This window comes from Hippocampus zosterae, chromosome 1 (genome assembly GCF_025434085.1).
Source record: "Hippocampus zosterae strain Florida chromosome 1, ASM2543408v3, whole genome shotgun sequence".
NCBI lineage: Eukaryota > Metazoa > Chordata > Actinopteri > Syngnathiformes > Syngnathidae > Hippocampus > Hippocampus zosterae.
In genome coordinates this window covers 29795968-29813784 of record NC_067451.1, presented here as the reverse complement: position 1 = coordinate 29813784, position 17817 = coordinate 29795968, and the positions used below count along the sequence as shown (strand labels likewise).

General features: G+C 44.0%; 1 protein-coding gene across 3 annotated transcripts in view; it reads left to right on the top strand.

The window, feature by feature from the left end:
* The window catches only part of neurl1b (neuralized E3 ubiquitin protein ligase 1B), a 48392-nt gene that overhangs the window by 16291 nt on the left and 14284 nt on the right, over positions 1–17817 (top strand). The window contains exon 1 of one of the 3 annotated variants that reach the window (XM_052074825.1): positions 5448–5715. The exons of 1 other annotated variant lie outside the window; for it this stretch is intronic. In XM_052074825.1, coding sequence (XP_051930785.1) covers positions 5685–5715 — 31 coding nt within the window. In that variant the 5' untranslated portion in view covers positions 5448–5684. Of the gene's footprint in view, positions 1–5447; positions 5716–17817 lie in introns of those variants that run through there. One more of the 3 variants, XM_052074817.1, reaches the window with a different exon arrangement.

Here is a 17817-nt window from a genome sequence, read left to right as displayed (position 1 = left end):
GACGTAAATGTTTTGGCTTCCAACAAAAAATGATGATGCAGTCGAATTAAAAACATGGTTTATTTGTTTTATGGTGAGGTGGGAATTTTTTTCGACCAATGTTTTGATTCAGTGATGAAGATAAGAAGATTAGAGAATGGATGGATGGATGGCATTTCACACATGAGTTGTCGGTATTTCGAAAAGACATTTTGGGAATTTTTTGATTCTCCATAAATATGTATAAAAAAATTAACCTACTACTGAAATTAATAAAACCTAAAACAAACCCCCAAAACTTTGAAAACTGCTCTAAATACTAATTAAAGCTAACTAAATTTAAAATGTAGTTGAAACGAAGTTAAAAAAAAAACTATAGTGAAAAGTCCAAAATTGCTCTGAACTTGATTGCATATTATCACATGTAAATGCAGTTCGTCCCCATCTTCCAGGTCTTGTTTTTGTTTTGTTTTGTTTTCTGGGAGTGTAGGATTGTGCGTGTGAAATGCTAACACCAGTGTCTCATGGTGCATTATTTTAACATCTTTCTATGACTTTAAATTGGCCACGATGTGGCGTTTTCTGACCTCCCGGAGGCAACTTGACTGCCGTCATGCTGTCAAAGCAATCAGAGTGGCATATCTGTGCTTCCAGCAACCGGGGGCATCTGGATAGACTAAAGCGACGTCATATATAGACCACATTGCAGTCACCTCAGATCGTAAATGTACCAACCGCACCACGACTGTTGACAATTTGTGCATATCTTTAATAGAATGTTCACCAAACTGATCAACTACATCAGAATTGGCTGATATTTTGCATTCTATGTAAAATCACTGATCGACTTTAAACGTCACAATTTGCGCAATCTAGCTATGATGTCATTGATCGGATCCGTGAAATACGACATGGCAACAAACACAATTTAAACCAGGGCTGTTTTCCTATATTATATATATGAGCCTGAATTCTCGTCTGTTTTCACCCTCGTCTTGTGAGCGGAAAGACTTCGCGCCTGGAGGTGGAAGTTCTGCCTTTCGTGCCCTCGACCAACCAATCACAACAGAGTAGCATTAGTGTAGGTTCACCCTGGCCACTAGACGCCTGAAAATCTTCCTTCCACAACAACAAGAGCATCAAATGCAATCATTCCCGGGGTAGTTTTCAGGCAATTTCTTCAGTGTGAGGTGCAAACTTGTTAGCTTTGGCTTTACATCGCGGACTATTTATTTGTGCTGAGCGAGTGGGAATTCAACAAAACTTTGAGTGGAGGCCTGTTTTGCTGATTGTCTGGCACAGAACCACTTATGAAAACACACGTTATCACACACAAACGCGCAGACATTCTTGCCAATAAGGTTGACACATTTTCAACAAATGTCAAATATTTTTTCGGCATTCAGCAGTCTCCTTAACGATCATTTAATCTTTTCCTTTGGAGTAAGATCAACACAGCAGTTATTACACTCTCATCAACACAAGTGTGCATGTGTTCAGACAGCGAAGCATCATGGGGATCAGCACTTGTTTCTGTGGCTCTGCTGTGTTTACAGACAAGGCTTGATTGCAGAGCTCATTGCCTGCTCCGTATTCGCTTCCTGGGTTGATCCCCCGTTGCCGTAGCAGCTCCTTTTCTATCTCACGCCACAACGAGGGCGTGGGGGTGCTGGCAGATTTCAATTCTGCTCCGCTTCAACCCCAAACACCATTCAGCAAAGGTTCGTATAAGGAGCCACCATATCCTGCTCAAACAAACAGCGCTGACGAGGGCGAAACAAATGCTTTTGTTTGGTCGATATATTTAGATTCAAGCCGACTTCACCCAACTGGCATCTCTCACAGGCTGTTTGCCGTCAAGAAGAATAGGAACGTTGCAAGCATGTTGGCATCAGCTGAAACCTGCGGGGCTTTTCCCTCATTGTGCAAATATAAATATACTGCCTATGCGCAATGGAAAACAACATTCCCCCATTTAAGATCAGAAGATTTGCAGATTTGGACAGACGAGACAATAAAACATGATACTTGTTGTATGGGAAATTAACTGTCCAGACCCTCCCTTCACTGTTAGTCTGAGTCAGTCGTCCAAGCTCCACGGGCCATGACTCCTCAAAGAGCAGTCTGGTACAGAAGACAGGAAACAGCTTGAGAGAGGTCCAGCAGTCAAGGCCACGGGAGGGGTTGGAGGGAAAACGGGGATTTCCTTGTATGATCGCCCAGACTGTTATCAAAAGTGCACCGTCTTATATGTGGTGCAACTTATGAGCGCGATCACTGCTGTGGGATCTCCATGACTTTCAGGCATCCCATTTGTTAGGAACCCCTGGATTTAGGGCAGTTTGAAAGAGTCGACTGCAATTTCGACCTAGAATAGCACTCACTGGATATCAGACCAATCTCCAAACTCCAGTAATGCCCCAATGTTGGTGAACATTACGGGTTCGTTTGAAGGTTATTTCTAGTGCAGTGGTTTACGTAGCAGCCTTTCATACATCTAGCCTGGGCTCAATTACGGGACAATGCTTCATTCAATATTGGCCTCGGATTGAGTCATGATAGAACCTGCGAGCTACCCTGTGAACCTGAACAAGATAAACAGTCTGTGTGGGTAACGAATAACCTCGATGACTCTTCTTTACATATCGTACTTCCTCTTATGGGGCAGGGTTTTTTCGTTACTCAACTGTGAGTACCAGCCGTTTTTTGTCTGTATTTGTACAAATGCTCGTTTAAGTGTAGACAATGCTGTCTGTTGATATAATGTACATTTGTTAGTTTTGCATTAAAAGGAGAATAAAATGCCTAACTGGCTCACTCATACAAGTATTGTAGTCTCCCTTTGGAGAGTACCGATTAGTTTTTAATCTTCGGTTCATTAATACCGCGTGGTGCTGGAAAATAGTGATTCTTACCGCCTTCACTGTCACTGTCGACACATATTCTATGACAAACTCATCTTTAATTAGCAGTCAAGACAACTGTAGTGGCAAAGTTTCACATATTCTAATTTGCGGTGGTGACCACGTTGATGAGTATTTTGTCATTAAAAGTGCTGCAAAAGCATTGACAAGGGATCAACAAACATTCCTGCCCATGTGATAACATGGCATCTATGGTATGCTACCAATTTTTTGGTTTTTAATATCTCTGCACCATCAGTCCTCTGCCAAATGGCCACTGGCTGGGGAACACCTGCCTAAATTATTGACCAAAATAAAAAAGTCAAGAATAGTTTTCAACAGCTACGGTATACAAGCAGTATTTCTTCTACTTTGTAATGCATGCCATGTGTCACCATGCTGCCTCACATAGGTCAGTCTTGGAACTACAACAGAATTTTGCTTATGGGGGGAAGGACACTCAATTCCAGCCGCGATTGTAGTAGTGCACATGGGGGATGCACATGGAAGATGACCACAAATGCTGACAATGAAAAAACCAAAACAAAACCACCCCCACACAAAAAAGAGGAGGACTGTTCAGCGTCAGAGTTGTTATCACTGTGGTCATTTCAGTCTTTATGGAAGTGTTTGCCACCTGAAAGACTACGCAGCTTGGAATAGGAATCTCCCCATTTCCTGGTTCTTGGCCCAAACTTCAATGTCCTCATAACTTAAATGTGAGATGCAACTCATTTACAGGTAACAGTTTCCGCATAATGCTGCAGATGGAAAACTGTTGAAGCATTTTTTAAGATAGCCTTCATATTGAGCTTGTCAAGGTGCGTAAAAACACATAATGAATCCCAACTCAAACACAACTAAGCCTAATCACTTTTTACAGTACCTAATTAGAGTATGCAAGCCTGAAGAAACATGCGAATAATGAAAAACAATTTAAAATGTCAAAGTGAAACCGGCTAACTCTCCTAAAACTGACAGCAAACAAAAAGAGGTGGATGGAAAACAAAAGAAAAAAGACAAAGTAACAAACGAAAATCCCAAACTAAAACCCTCCAAAAAGCTAAACAGAAAATAACATTCATTCATTCATTCATTCATTCATCTTCCTAACCGCTTGATCCTCACTAGGGTCGCGGGGGGTGCTGGAGCCTATCCCAGCTGTCTTCGGGCAGTAGGCGGGGGACACCCTGAATCGGTTGCCAGCCAATCGCAGGGCACACAGAAACGAACAACCATTCGCACTCACACTCACACCTAGGGACAATTTAGAGTGTTCAATCAGCCTGCCATGCATATTTTTGGAATGTGGGAGGAAACCGGAGTACCCGGAGAAAACCCACGCAGAAAATAACAGCCACACTTAAAATCAAAAACTGCCCAAAAACTACCAATAGGACAAACAAGACAAGGATGACAATGTTATGACCCTGAATCCACATACAACAAATATATGATCACCTCACAATACACAATAAATGGAGAAATGACTCGTTTTGAAATCAGAAGGGAGTAAGAAAAGGTTCAACAAGTTTTAATTTATTTTAACAGTGGGATTGGTAACACAAAAGGCTTTGCAATATCTCAACATTATTAAAAGTGAAGACAATTAGCAATTTTGTATTTAGCCACAAACATGAAGTCAACACATATGATTTGCGTTTGTGGACCACCTGAAATTATGTGGAAGGCTGTATCTGACACCGAGGCTTCGAGTTTGACACCTATGCTGTAAAGCATGTCTATGTTAATAGGTACAATTCAAAAAAATAATTTCCATGTGCAGGGGCGACCCGGTAGTCCAGTGGTTAGCACCTCGATTTCACAGTGCAGAGGTACCGGGTTCAATTCCAGCTTCGGCCTCCCTGTGTGGAGTTTGCATGTTCTCCCCGGGCCTGCATGGGTTTTCTCCGGGTGCTCCGGTTTCCTCCCACGTTCCAAAAACATGCATGGCAGGTTGATTGAACACGCTAAAGTGTCCCTAGGTGTGAATGTGAGCGTGCATGGTTGTTCGTCTCTGTGTGCCCTGCGATTGGCTGGCTGCCGGTTCGGGGTGCCCCCCGCCTACTGCCCGAAGACAGCTGGAATGGGCTCCAACACCCCCCACTCCACTTTTATGTGAATCATTCTACGGGTTATTTGTTTGCATTTTCTGATATTGAAATACAGTGTTGAGGCTCAAAATACTCTTAATGTTACAGTATTTTACTAGAGTATTAAATCTACACTTTAGGATCACTGCCTTGGTTTTGATGAACACTTGGGCCTACTACAACACTGCATTTTAACACTGGTTATTCGAAGGGCACTTGGAGAACGGAATATTTTTGAGTTGGAACTCAGTGTAAAAAGTTTAAGAATCACTGCCTTAAAGTAACACCTTGTACAGTACATGAAAATATACCCAGCCCCCCACCCCCTTCCAGGAAATCGTTATCGAGCATTGAGTCTTGAACATTCAGTGTTGCTTTATTTTCGGGAATATTATTCCGCTTGCTGTGTTTTAAAAGTGGTGCGGAGCGTGGAAGGGAGACGCTCGTGAAGGGCGGGAGGGGGTGGGGGGGGGGGTATCTCTTGCGCCCCCGGAGGTGTCTGCCTACCTCACGTTCGCGCTCAAGACGCACGCACAGCGGCGGTTTTCATCGAAATTCACGCAGATTGTCGTCAGTTTGGAAAGAGAGAACAAGAGAGAGGGAGGGAGAAAGAGAGAGCGAGAGAGAGAGCGTGGGGATTCTGTACACATGGATGTGCAGGCGAACACTGCATTAATAATCTGGATTAATTTCACAGCCGGTGGACATAATGGGGAATACGACACCCAAACCGTTAATAGGTGAGCCTTGTGATGACTATTGTGTTCATGGAGAATGCGTGTGAAGGCGTGAGCGTGTGGTTTTGGTGCCATTTCCTCCACTTGAGCTCGCTCGGCTTTTGCAAATGAGCTGTGCATCACGGGGGCTCTGAGCATGATTCCAGTGGAGATCCCCGAGAGCCATTTTTACCTCACTGTAATCTTTTTTAATCATCTGTTGCACGTTAATGCGAAACAAATAATCACATTTGAGTGTTCCCAAAGTGAGCATTTGCAGCTGAGGGTCACGGCGGTGGTCATTTTAACGCCACTTTAAAGATGGAACAATTTTATTTGGAACTATTTGTTCAGTTCATTGTTGTACTATCCAAATGATCATGAGAAATTAGAAATCCTTGGTTTTAAAGGGATCATCTAATTTTTTAAATGTTATTTTACACACGATGGAGAGCAACGTGAATGTTGTCTCTAAAATTGTAGATTAACTACAACATGCATAAATGAAGAAATGATCCATAGGTATGAATGTGCTTTGCTGTTTGTAAAGCAAATTCATGTGACTGGTTCGTGACCAGTCCAGGGTTTACCCCTCCTCTCGACTGAAGTCAGTCGGGTTGGGTTCCAGATTGCCCATGACCCGAATGAAGACAAGCCTCACAGAAAATAAATGGAGATCCCACCCTCACATTTAATTACTGTATCTGGACTTAATTGTTTTTCAATTAATAAATGAGCACGAAGAAAAATCCTGACAGCTGTTTCAAATTGATTGTTGATCATTCATGCCATGTTTTGTCAGCAGACTAAGGTCATTTAGTGGAGCCCGGAGTTCAAAGCAAATATGCTGCATCAGCATTTAGGTGTTGTGCTGCATGCAAATGGCATAAGATGGCAGCAGAACATAAATTAGCGCCAAGTGTAAATGCTTTCCAATCCATATTTCCATTGTTAAGGTCTTTGAAAATATCTCTGTAAAACATTTTTGGGAAACTCATGTTTCTGCGCTGTATATTGTTTTACTAATTATAATCGACTCGTATTTATTTGGATCAGCACAGTGGTCGACTAGTTAGCACGTCCACGTCACAGTGCGGTGGTGCAGGGTTCGATTCTGGCTCTGGCCTTCCTGTGTAGAGCTTGCATGTTCTGCCTATGCCTATGTGGGTTTTCTCCGGGTACTCCAGTTTTCTCCCACATTCCAAAAACATGCACCGTAGGTTAAGTGAACACTCAAAATTGTCCCTAGGGCGTAATTGTGACTGCGGATGGCTGTTTGTTAATGTGTGCCCTGCGATTGGCTGTCAACCAGTTCATGCTGTACCCCGGCGCCTGCCCGAAGACAACTGGGATGGGCTCCAGCATGCCGGCAAACTTTGTGCGAATTAGCTCCTCAGATAATGGATGGATGAATAGTTTTTATTTGTCTCACTTGCTTTTAATGGTGTTAAAATATTAATTGAAAATTTTTTTGCCTTTAAATGCTGTTTTGTAACTATGTGACGCCAATTGAGCTACGTTGTGTATGAAATTTGTGATAAAATAAAGCTGGCTTGCCTTGCTTCGAAGTGTTGGAGACACACGTAGACAGACAACTAGTATTCACACTATCATTCCCACCTATTGGAGTCTTCAGTGAACCGAAGGCATGCCAACTGGACAGTAGTGAGCAAATTACAGTCAGCGCCTCACACCGGCATTTATCGGTGATTGACTTTCACGCACATACACCATAGTTTTGTGTCTATTGAGATACAGTATATTTACTTCCTTGTGTTATTTTTTTTCAGTTATGACATTTAAAAGTATATTACTTGATAATTGGCTCCTGATGCTTTGATTTACTGCCTGCTCCCTTCCCCGCCCCCACTCAGGCTAGATACAATGGGGTGACTGCTACCAGAACCCCGCCGACGCGTGGACTCAATTAGTCACTGTTCAGTGGGGAGGAGTATTCACCGCTTGCATGATACACACTATTTGTATTTATTCAAGTGTCGTCTTTTTATCCCACTATGGAATCTTAACAATCATTGTGATGAATACAGTCGTTTCAAAATGTTGCTTTTCGAGGCCTTTCAACGCAGATGCGTTCAAAAGACAATGAAATTCTTATTAAAACCATTAAAGATAATCGCACTTGTAAGTTACTATGCTGATAAGACACTATAGCCTAGAGAGGAAAGAGAATAAAAGCCCTGTTCAGAGTGTCTTGTGCTCGTTTTGGCCTACTGTATGATTGCAGTGTCTCTCCTGCTATATATCAGTGCATCTTTTGCCGCAATGCTATCTGGACATTTTTTTAACAGATTTTTCTTCCTGTTTATAGACCGTTAAACAAAGTATCACGCTGTGCCGCAAACATGTTGCAAAGCAGTAAGCTCTGCTGGAATACATGCAGCGTGACAGAAGAAGAAGATGACTAATGCTTCATTAACAAAATAATATTAACAGAGAGACAGTGCGACACAATAACCAAGATCAGCAAACCTAGCTAAGAATTACACTGATCCTGTTTGGACACAATGTATAAAACCCCTTCATGACCCAACAATTCCCAAAAAGTATTCAAGTTCCTCGTGATGAAAAGCTGATGGATGCGTTCTACACATGACTATCTCATGTCTCTGAAGAGGCGTATTTACAACTGAAGCACCCACTCAATGTGCAAGAAATGTTCACATCCCTCCAGAGCAGTGGTTTTCAACCTGGGTTCGATCAAACCCTAGGGTTTCGGTGAATCGGTCTCAGGGGTTCAATGGAGCCTCTGCCATGAAAGTTAAGACACACCCGACTCAACATGTCAAGTAGTTATGACACCCTGCTGCAGATGATTACATATGCACCGGTTGGGTTCGGTACCTCTAAGGTTAAGAAACCCTGCTCCAGAGCATGCAGGGCCACAAGACTCCTGGTACCGATGATCTGAAAAGAAAATTGTATAAAGTATACTGGTACATTTTAGCTCAAAACCTGTTTGATGTCTTTAACACTCTTGCCCAAAAAAGGGGAGAGATAAAAAAAATAAAATAAAATGGCACCGTGTGTAGCTCCACAACACGGACTACAATATCCTCTTGGCCATCTTGCCTGAGAGGAGCTCAGCCATGCGCGGCGCAATCCACCGGGATCAGGTGTACTGAAAATAGAATATTTGGTACAGAAGAAACATGTGCTATGTTACGTTTATATAAAATAATAATTAAATGTCACAGTGTTCATTACATGATGACATATTTTATCGAACGAACCACAGGCTACCCCATGTTGTCTGCTGGTACCATTTTTTTTCGGACAATGCACATTAATCAACAGAGCAAAAGGGCATCCTTGTTTGTACAGTGTGTTTTTTCATCTCACTCCTTCCGTCCACTTCCTCTGCGTGTACCTGCCCACCCCTGCCCTCTCTGCTTGCAGAGAGGGTGAAAAAGAATTGTGATTGATTCCTCAACTCTGTGAGCAGCCAATCGTATTGATACTGGCTTAGAAGTCCCCTAAAATAAAGAAAAAGATGAGCTCATTATCGGTGACAGCCACTATTCGCAGTTAGTGTCACCTTGACGTTTTGAAATCACGATACAACATCAAAACGATAATTGTCCCATGCCTGTGGGAGACCATGGCCGGATTTAGGTACAGCGGTGATCTAATTGCAAAGATCCAGGTGTCATACAAGGACATCGAAGGTGATGGGATCAACAGTGGCTTAAGTGCTCTATTCAGGTGCATAGAAGACTGTGACAGGATATGCACTGTCAGGGATGCATAAAAATAAAAATTACATTGTTTTATCTGTTTGAACTAATGATTTTGCAATAAAGGGAAGAACGTCAATGCGTTCGCATAAATAGATAAAAAGTTTTCTGTTATGTCCTCAGCCAAGGTGAACTTGGGAAAGATTGAAGGCCTTGCTGATGGGGAGTGGTTTGAAAGTGGCAGGAAAAAGATAATGACAAAATAATTCCTTACAGCAGCATTGACTGTCCTCTTTGGCCCCCCATCCGGTGTTTCATCACATACACACTTAGCCAAATAGTTTTTTTTTTTAATTCCAGCTCATCAAAAGGCACGTCACATAAACTCCAACCTTGTGTGGAAAGATGTAACAATTCAGACCTTGAGCACATGGTGGTGCTGTGTTTGTGACTGATTTCAAAATGTTAAAGGTTAGTGGCTTACACATGTTTATTTATTTATTTATATATTTTTAAATCAGGGTGTTTTTTTTTTTCATCCTGTGTTCTCGTTGAATGGCATAAGACTGATTTTTAGGTCGCTGTATCGGTTGCTCATATAGCCAGGACTGATGGGGGAGCTGTTCAGCTCAACATCAACATCAACGATAACAACAATCCATCCAGCCATCCATTTTCAACACCGCTTATCCTAAAGAGGGTCTTGGCGGTCGCTGGAGTAAATCCCAGCTGACTTCGGGCAAAGCTCAAATACAATACTTTACGAAAAGAAAAAAAGTCGATCCAGCGAGGCCAGCTCTCACTGATGCCCAGGATGTGAACTGACTGTTGCAGCCGTGTCAAACATACGGCCTGCGGGCCGGATACGGCCCGCAAAAAGGTTTGGTCAAGACTGCAGGATAATGTAAAAATGAAAAATGCATAAAAGACACGAAATTAATATTTTTAATAAGGTGCAATTCATGGGGTATCGACGAGGGGGAACACTGTTTTGATCGGAGTAAAAGACAACATTGTTTTGATCAGAGAATAAGACAACAGCAGCCGCAGTCTGTCACTGAGACATACCCAACACAACAGACGCTTTCAAGGACACGTGAATACTTTATTCTTTACACATTTAATAGCACTCTCCTCAGTTTGTAAGGTCTAGGAAAGGATTACATTTAGATTTTATATGCACTTGTAAAAAAATGGTAGGGCGGCCCGGTAGTCCAGTGGTTAGCACGTCGGCTTCACAGTGCAGAGGTACCGGGTTCGATTCCAGCTCCGGCCTCCCTGTGTGGAGTTTGCATGTTCTCCCCGGGCCTGCGTGGGTTTTCTCCGGGTGCTCCGGTTTCCTCCCACATTCCAAAAATATGCATGGCAGGCTGATTAAACACTCTAAATTGTCCCTAGGTGTGAGTGTGTGTGTGAGTGTGAATGGTTGTTCGTCTCTGTGTGCCCTGCGATTGGCTGGCAACCGATTCAGGGTGTCCCCCGCCTACTGCCCGGAGACAGCTGGGATAGGCTCCAGCAACCCCCGCGACCCTAGTGAGGATCAAGCGGTTAGGAAGATGAATGATGAATGTAAATGGTTTAAAAATTCTTTATAAATCTTGTTTAATCTTAAAGTGCATGACTATATTTTTCAGCACCAATTACTTGTTCAAGTTTTGTGCCTTTTTACAATCTGTGGGGTCAGTTACAATGCATATATGTGAATGATTAAAGTTAATCGCACATTTGTCTGAGGAAATCTAAGGAACTTCATGAAATGTTTTGTAAAAATCTGTTTATTAAATTCCAACATTTTCCTAATGTCTGTGTGCTTCTTTCGACCAAAACAAAGGAAAGACATTATTTTGGTTTTTTATAGCAGAGTATGGTAAAACTTGAATGGTCTCGTGAGGCCATATGTGGCCCACAATGTGAAATGAGTTTGACACCCCTGCTCTAGGCTATGCTAGGCTAGGCTAAAAAAAAAAATACTCCAAACAAAACATATTTTATAGCAATGGAATTTTGTAGCAAATTAGGAATGCAAAGTGGATTTTTTTTTATTTCATGCATTCACAGTCATTACTTTTTTTTCTGCATAAAGGCTGAATTGTTTCAAACAGCTGATTTTTATTACCCGCATGATATTTTACAGCTCATTTGATACAACATAAATTGACCCAAATCATTCTTGTTTGATTTCTGCCCCTTGCTAAATTCATTATAATATGATGTCTTCAGGCAATGCATTGTATGACAACACGATCAAAGATACAGCCTCTGAATAGTGGGAATCTTTCCTAGACTAGGAGGATACAATAAAACGGCCATTGAGTTTGTTTATGCTTCTGGCTAAGGATGTTGTTAGTATTTACACATCAATAAGATCAACACCAGCACGTGAAGACGGGACTTCTCTTGATGTGATTATATTTTGTCTCGTGCAATGTGACTTTCCAGTCTTGATTTGGTAAATATTCTTTTGCTACAAGTCCTATTTGGCTTTGGAAATATTTCTCCTCTTTAAGACCTTCAATTTCTGTCACTACTTTACTGTGTTTGCTTTTAAATATCAAGGATTACTATCGTAAACAATCGTCTTTGGACATGATTACCAAATATTCAATGCTTTAATCCTAATTTAGGATTCGGAACATATTTGATCCTTTGGGATTTAAGGGTAGCATTTGAGTAGCAGGATGTATAGGGGCCAAATTTGACCCCGTGGGTTCTCCAGCGTTACCAGTACTTGGAACAGAACTTCGGCAAAAAATGATTCTCTGAGGTTACTATGAGTCACGTGACCGCATTTGAGCGTTTTCATTATGGCTTGACAAATTGGTATATACTTAGTACATAAAACAAGTACAGTGTTACAGAACCCTAAACAATGTCACAAGAATTTAAAAAAAATGCTATTTGTAGTTGTGCTTACGGTTGGAAATACATACTACATATGTTTGGAGTGTTTGGACAAAAAGTTCTTTTGAATGCTGTGGGTTTCATGTTCAATGAGGTTGTTGAACGGTGCATCGTGTCAGTGTGGGAAAGGAAGTGTCGAAGACTGTGTGGACTCACACAACTGCCCTCTGCCCTCTGAAGCAGTGATTCCCAACCAGGGCGGCGTGGCATATAATGTGCCAAAAGAGATAGTCAGGGGTGCTGTGGAAAGTTGTCCAGTTCCACTTATTTTTGTCTGAAAATTCTTATTTAATTACAAATATTTCTTTGTTCATCTCTCTATGCCGCGGACATATAGTGACAGGCAGAACAATCGAAGGCTCTTACATTAGATGGTAGACAAAAAAAAACCCTTTGTATCCTCCTGTTGTCATTGATACAACCTTCATATAGCTTTCTCCTGAATTCGACAGACCTGGATTTCACACAAAAGTACAATCGCAAATAAATGGAGACAAAGCCATCATTGATTTTGTATTCATACTTTTTGTCAAATTGTTGTTTGGTGGTGTGCTGTCATGTTTTTCTAATGTAAACTACACGACTCTGCTTTGTAAAGTTTGAGAAAGGGACTGTGGTGGATCACGTGCACATTTGGGTAAAAAAATAACCCACTTATGGATCAAAAAGTTTGGTCAAAAGAATAATCCACAAAACAATACATTATTATTCTTAAAAAGGTGTGCGGTGTATGGGAGTGGTGATTCATTGACCCCATTTTTAGGGTAGTTCATTGGACTCAAAAAGTTGGGCCAAATGAACTCAAGTGGTGGGTGGCCCCTTTTTGTCTCAAAATAGGGTGATTTTTGACCCATCTGTTTTTAGAGTGCAGTTAATGTACTCAGTAAGACAGTAAGACAACTAATTCATGAGCGAAAAGATCAGAAATTAGCTTTGAATACTGGAGACATTTTTACAGAAAAATTCTCATGCGTTAAGATTTAAGAGTTAAGATTTTGCGCTGACCTGTTACCTTGAACTTCAGAAAAATTGCTACAGTGTGATTCACGGGATTCTGGTTAAGCTAGCGAGCCGCCGAACGGCGACGGCGAATCGGCAAGGGAGAGCACCAGCTAGCGAGCCACCGAACGACAGCGAACGGCGAGGGAGAGTACCAGCTAGCGAGCCACAGAACGGCGGGTTACCGGGCGACGGCGAATCGGCGAGGGAGAGCACCAGCTTGCGAGCCACCAAACGACGGCGAACGGCGAGGGAGAGTACCAGCTCGCTAGCCACCGAACGGCGAGCTACCGGGCGACGGCGAATCGGCGAGGGTGAGCACCAGCTAGCGAGCCACCGAACGACGGCGAACGGCGAGAGAGAGCACGAACCAACTCGCTCAACGGTGGAAGCCAAACGACCTATTGCTCGCCAAACGATCTGCTGCATGCTAAACCTGCTGCTAGCCAAACCACCCGCTGCTCGCCAAACCACTCTCTGCTAGCCAGACCACCCACTGCTAGCTAAAACACCAGTCGACCGACACCATACTTTACGCAAGCCTCCTCTTACCTCTACGTCCGGCTGCAGCAGCTGCATCCACCTTGCCAAAAAGATTGCTGAACTGGAGCAGAGAATCTCCACACTTCACTATATCCGAGATGCTGAGCTGCAGATGGACACAATCATCTTCGGTCCTGGACAACCAGAGTTGCCATCTTTCACCGACACAGCTGCTGCCGCCAAACCTGCTTCTCCCACATTTGACAAGACCACCACTCCTGATCCCGCACCCGAAGACTCCCTGCCACTCGTCGATCCAGATGACACCTGGGCACGACTGGGTGCCAAGCCCAGGTTCATGTCCAGCTCCACTCCCCACGAACCTGTGTCAGAAAATCCTGTCCACCCTTTCTCCTCCATTGCTCACCGCCGTTCTATCCCTCAGTTCACTCCGGCCCCGCAGCGCACTGTCCCTGGTCTACTCCCGCACACTTCCGCCTCCACTTCACCGCCACAGACTGAACCTGCGCCAGGATCCACTCTCCCTTCACCCACCCCTGCCTGTCCACTTCGCCCCCTTTTTCCTCCGACCACCCTGATTCTCAGATTCTTCAACGCAACAACACACTGCTTCCCCGGAGCCACTGTTCCCATCATCCTCGCAAAACTCCCCAGCCTGCTTCATCTACTCCCACCATCTGTCCATCGAATTATTGTACACGTAGGCTGCGTTGATGCATCCCACCGGCAGTCAGAAATCACCAAAGGTCACTTCAACAAACTTCTTCAGTTCCTTAACTCGACCGGGAAATCAATTTTCATTAGCGGCCCACTCTCTCCGCACCGTGGCATGGGCATTTTCAGCCGTATTCTTAACCTCCACACCTGGCTACAAACTGCCTGCAGGACACATAATGTGGGCTTCATTGACAATTTTGATATATTTTGGCGCCGTCCATCCCTTTTAAAGGCGGACGGTTTTCACCCCAACAAATTAGGCAGCAGAATACTGGCAGCAAATGTCCAGCATGCTAATACAAATACTAATCACAAATCACACACCTGCACCTTCCCCTTCCTCCACTTTACCAACACTTCAGCTTGCCATAGTCCCCTCTACAGGCCCCAGTTGTCACTGTCTCATCCTGATCCTGCTGCCATCTACCCCATTCAATCCATCATCACAGCCAGACACCCGCACTACTATGATAACAAGAGAAAATGTTTTAAAATATCAAATACCAACCTCCGCCCACTCCCCCAATCCACACTGTCACCCACACACCACAAAATCCTCAAACTGGCTCTATTTAACACCCGCTCACTCAACAACAAAGCACTCGTCTTACATGAATTCATTACTGACAATAACCTGGACTTCCTCTTTATCACCGAAACCTGGCACAAACACCTGGACTACTTCTCACTCAACCAAGCCACCCCACCTGGTTACACCTACATCGACAAGCCCCGCCTCACTGGCCGAGGTGGTGGGGTGGCATCAGTCCATAAAATAGAGTTTAAAATCAGCACTATATCCACCTCACCCACTGATGTGAATTTGAACACATCACCTTCAAATTCCCTGGTCGCTCCCCCCTGGTCATTGCTGTCATTTACCGTCCCCCAAAATTCAACCCATCCTTTTTATCAGACTTCTCAGATTTTGTCACACAGCTTTCACTTATCTCACCTTTCACTCTGCTCCTTGGCGACTTTAACTTCCACATCGACGATACCAACTGCAAACATGCCTCTGAATTTCTTGACCTTTTGGACTTCCTTAACTTCACTCAACATGTCAACTTCCCCACCCACACGCACGGTCACACTCTGGACTTGGTCTGTTCCACCAGTCTCACCATTGAAAAACTCTCTAGCACCAACCTCAACATTTCCGATCACCTGGCTATCACTCTGGACCTCCACCTCCCTACCCCCATTCCCAAGGTAAAGCCCACCCCATCATTCAGAAACCTCAAATCCGTTTCCCCAACTGACTTCTCTACCTCCGTCCTCAACCACTTGTCCATACTACCTCCTCCACTGTCCCATGACCCCACTGTTCTCACCAACTACTACAACAGCACTCTCTGCTCCTGTCTTAACCAACTCGCCCCCATCAAAACCAAATCTGTCTCCTTCACTCGCTCAGCCCCCTGGTACACCCCAGAACTCCGCAAACTTAAAACCCGAAAACGCCAGTTAGAAAGACTCTATAAAAAATCTGGTTTAACTGTTCATCTCCTCGCCTACACTGATCACCTTCAGTTATACAAGACCGCACTCAACTCCAGCCGTTCCACCTACTACTCCAACCTAATCCACACCGACTCCAACAACCAAAAGGCTCTCTTCTCCACCGTCAACAAACTCCTCAAACCCAGCGACAATATTTCAACCTCTTTCACCGTTGACAAATGCAACTCATTCCTATCCCACTTTCTATCCAAAATCGACATCCTCTACAGTTCACTCACCACCTCACCTGTCCCCCCTCCCTTCCTACCAGCATCCATCACTCCAACTACTTCACCTCTCTCTGAATTCACACCTGTCTCCATAGCCGAACTCACCAATATCATTTCAACAATGAACTCCTCCACCTGCACACTGGATCCCATCCCATCTTCCTTTGTGAAGCACTGCTTCCCCACCATCTCCCACCTCGTCATGAACATTGTCAACTCCTCCCTCAACTCTGCCTATGTGCCCTCCTCACTCAAACTGGCTGCCGTAACCCCCATCATCAAAAACCCGGACTCAACCCTGACATCATGAGCAACTTTCGACCCATCTCCAACCTTCCCTTTCTGTCCAAAGTCATAGAACGTGCCGTCACATCTCAAATTAAAACCTACCTAAACAACAACCAGCTTTTTGAACAATTTCAATCTGGATTCCGCACACAACACAGCACTGAAACAGCCCTCCTTAAAATCACCAATGACCTCCTCCTCGCCTCTGACTCCGGCCTACTCGCCATCCTCATCCTTCTTGACCTTACAGCTGCCTTTGACACCATCAACCATTCCATCCTACTCTCTCACCTACAATCCCTAAACATCACCGACAAAGTCCTTACCTGGCTACACTCTTATCTCACAGCCAGGAAACAATTCATACACATAAACAACTGCTCTTCCTACACTGCCCCACTGTCCCAAGGTGTCCCCCAGGGTTCTGTGCTTGGTCCACTTCTCTTCATTCTCTATCTTTTACCCCTCGGCCAAATCATATGTCATCATGGTCTCCAGTTCCACTGCTACGCTGATGATGTCCAATTGTACATATCCACCAAATCATTTACCCCAACAACCCACTCCACCCTGTCTAACTGTCTCTCAGATGTCAAATCCTGGTTGCAAACAAACTTTCTCACTCTTAACTGTACTAAATCTCAACTGCTTATAATCGGTCCTCGGTCCCTCACCCAAACAACCACCAACTTTACCCTCACTATAGATAACTTCACCCTGTCCCCCTCCTCTCACTGTTGCAACCTCGGGGTCCTTTTTGATAATAACCTCTCTTTCGATCAACACATCAACCAAACCACCAAAACTGCTTTCTTCCACCTCAAAAACATTGCTCGTCTCCGCCCATCACTTTCTTTCAACGCTGCTCAAACCCTCATCCACGCCTTCATCACCTCCCGCCTTGACTACTGCAATAGCATTCTCTATGGTACAACCTCCAAACTCCTCAATAAACTACAGTACATCCAGAATGCCACCGCCCGCCTACTCACCCACACCCGCACTCGTGATCACATCACCCCGTCCTTAAGAACCTCCACTGGCTCCCTGTTCCCCAGCGTATTCAATTTAAACTGCTGATACTCACCTATAAAGCCCTTCACAATCAGGCACCCTCCTATCTTTCCGACCTTCTTTACCGATACACTCCTTCCCGCAATCTCCGCTCCTCAAACACAAACCTCCTCGCCATCCCCGTGACCAAGCTCAAAACCTGGGGGGACCGAGCCATCTCTGTCGCCGCCCCCACCTTCTGGAACGCTCTACCACAACACATCCGCAACTGTACT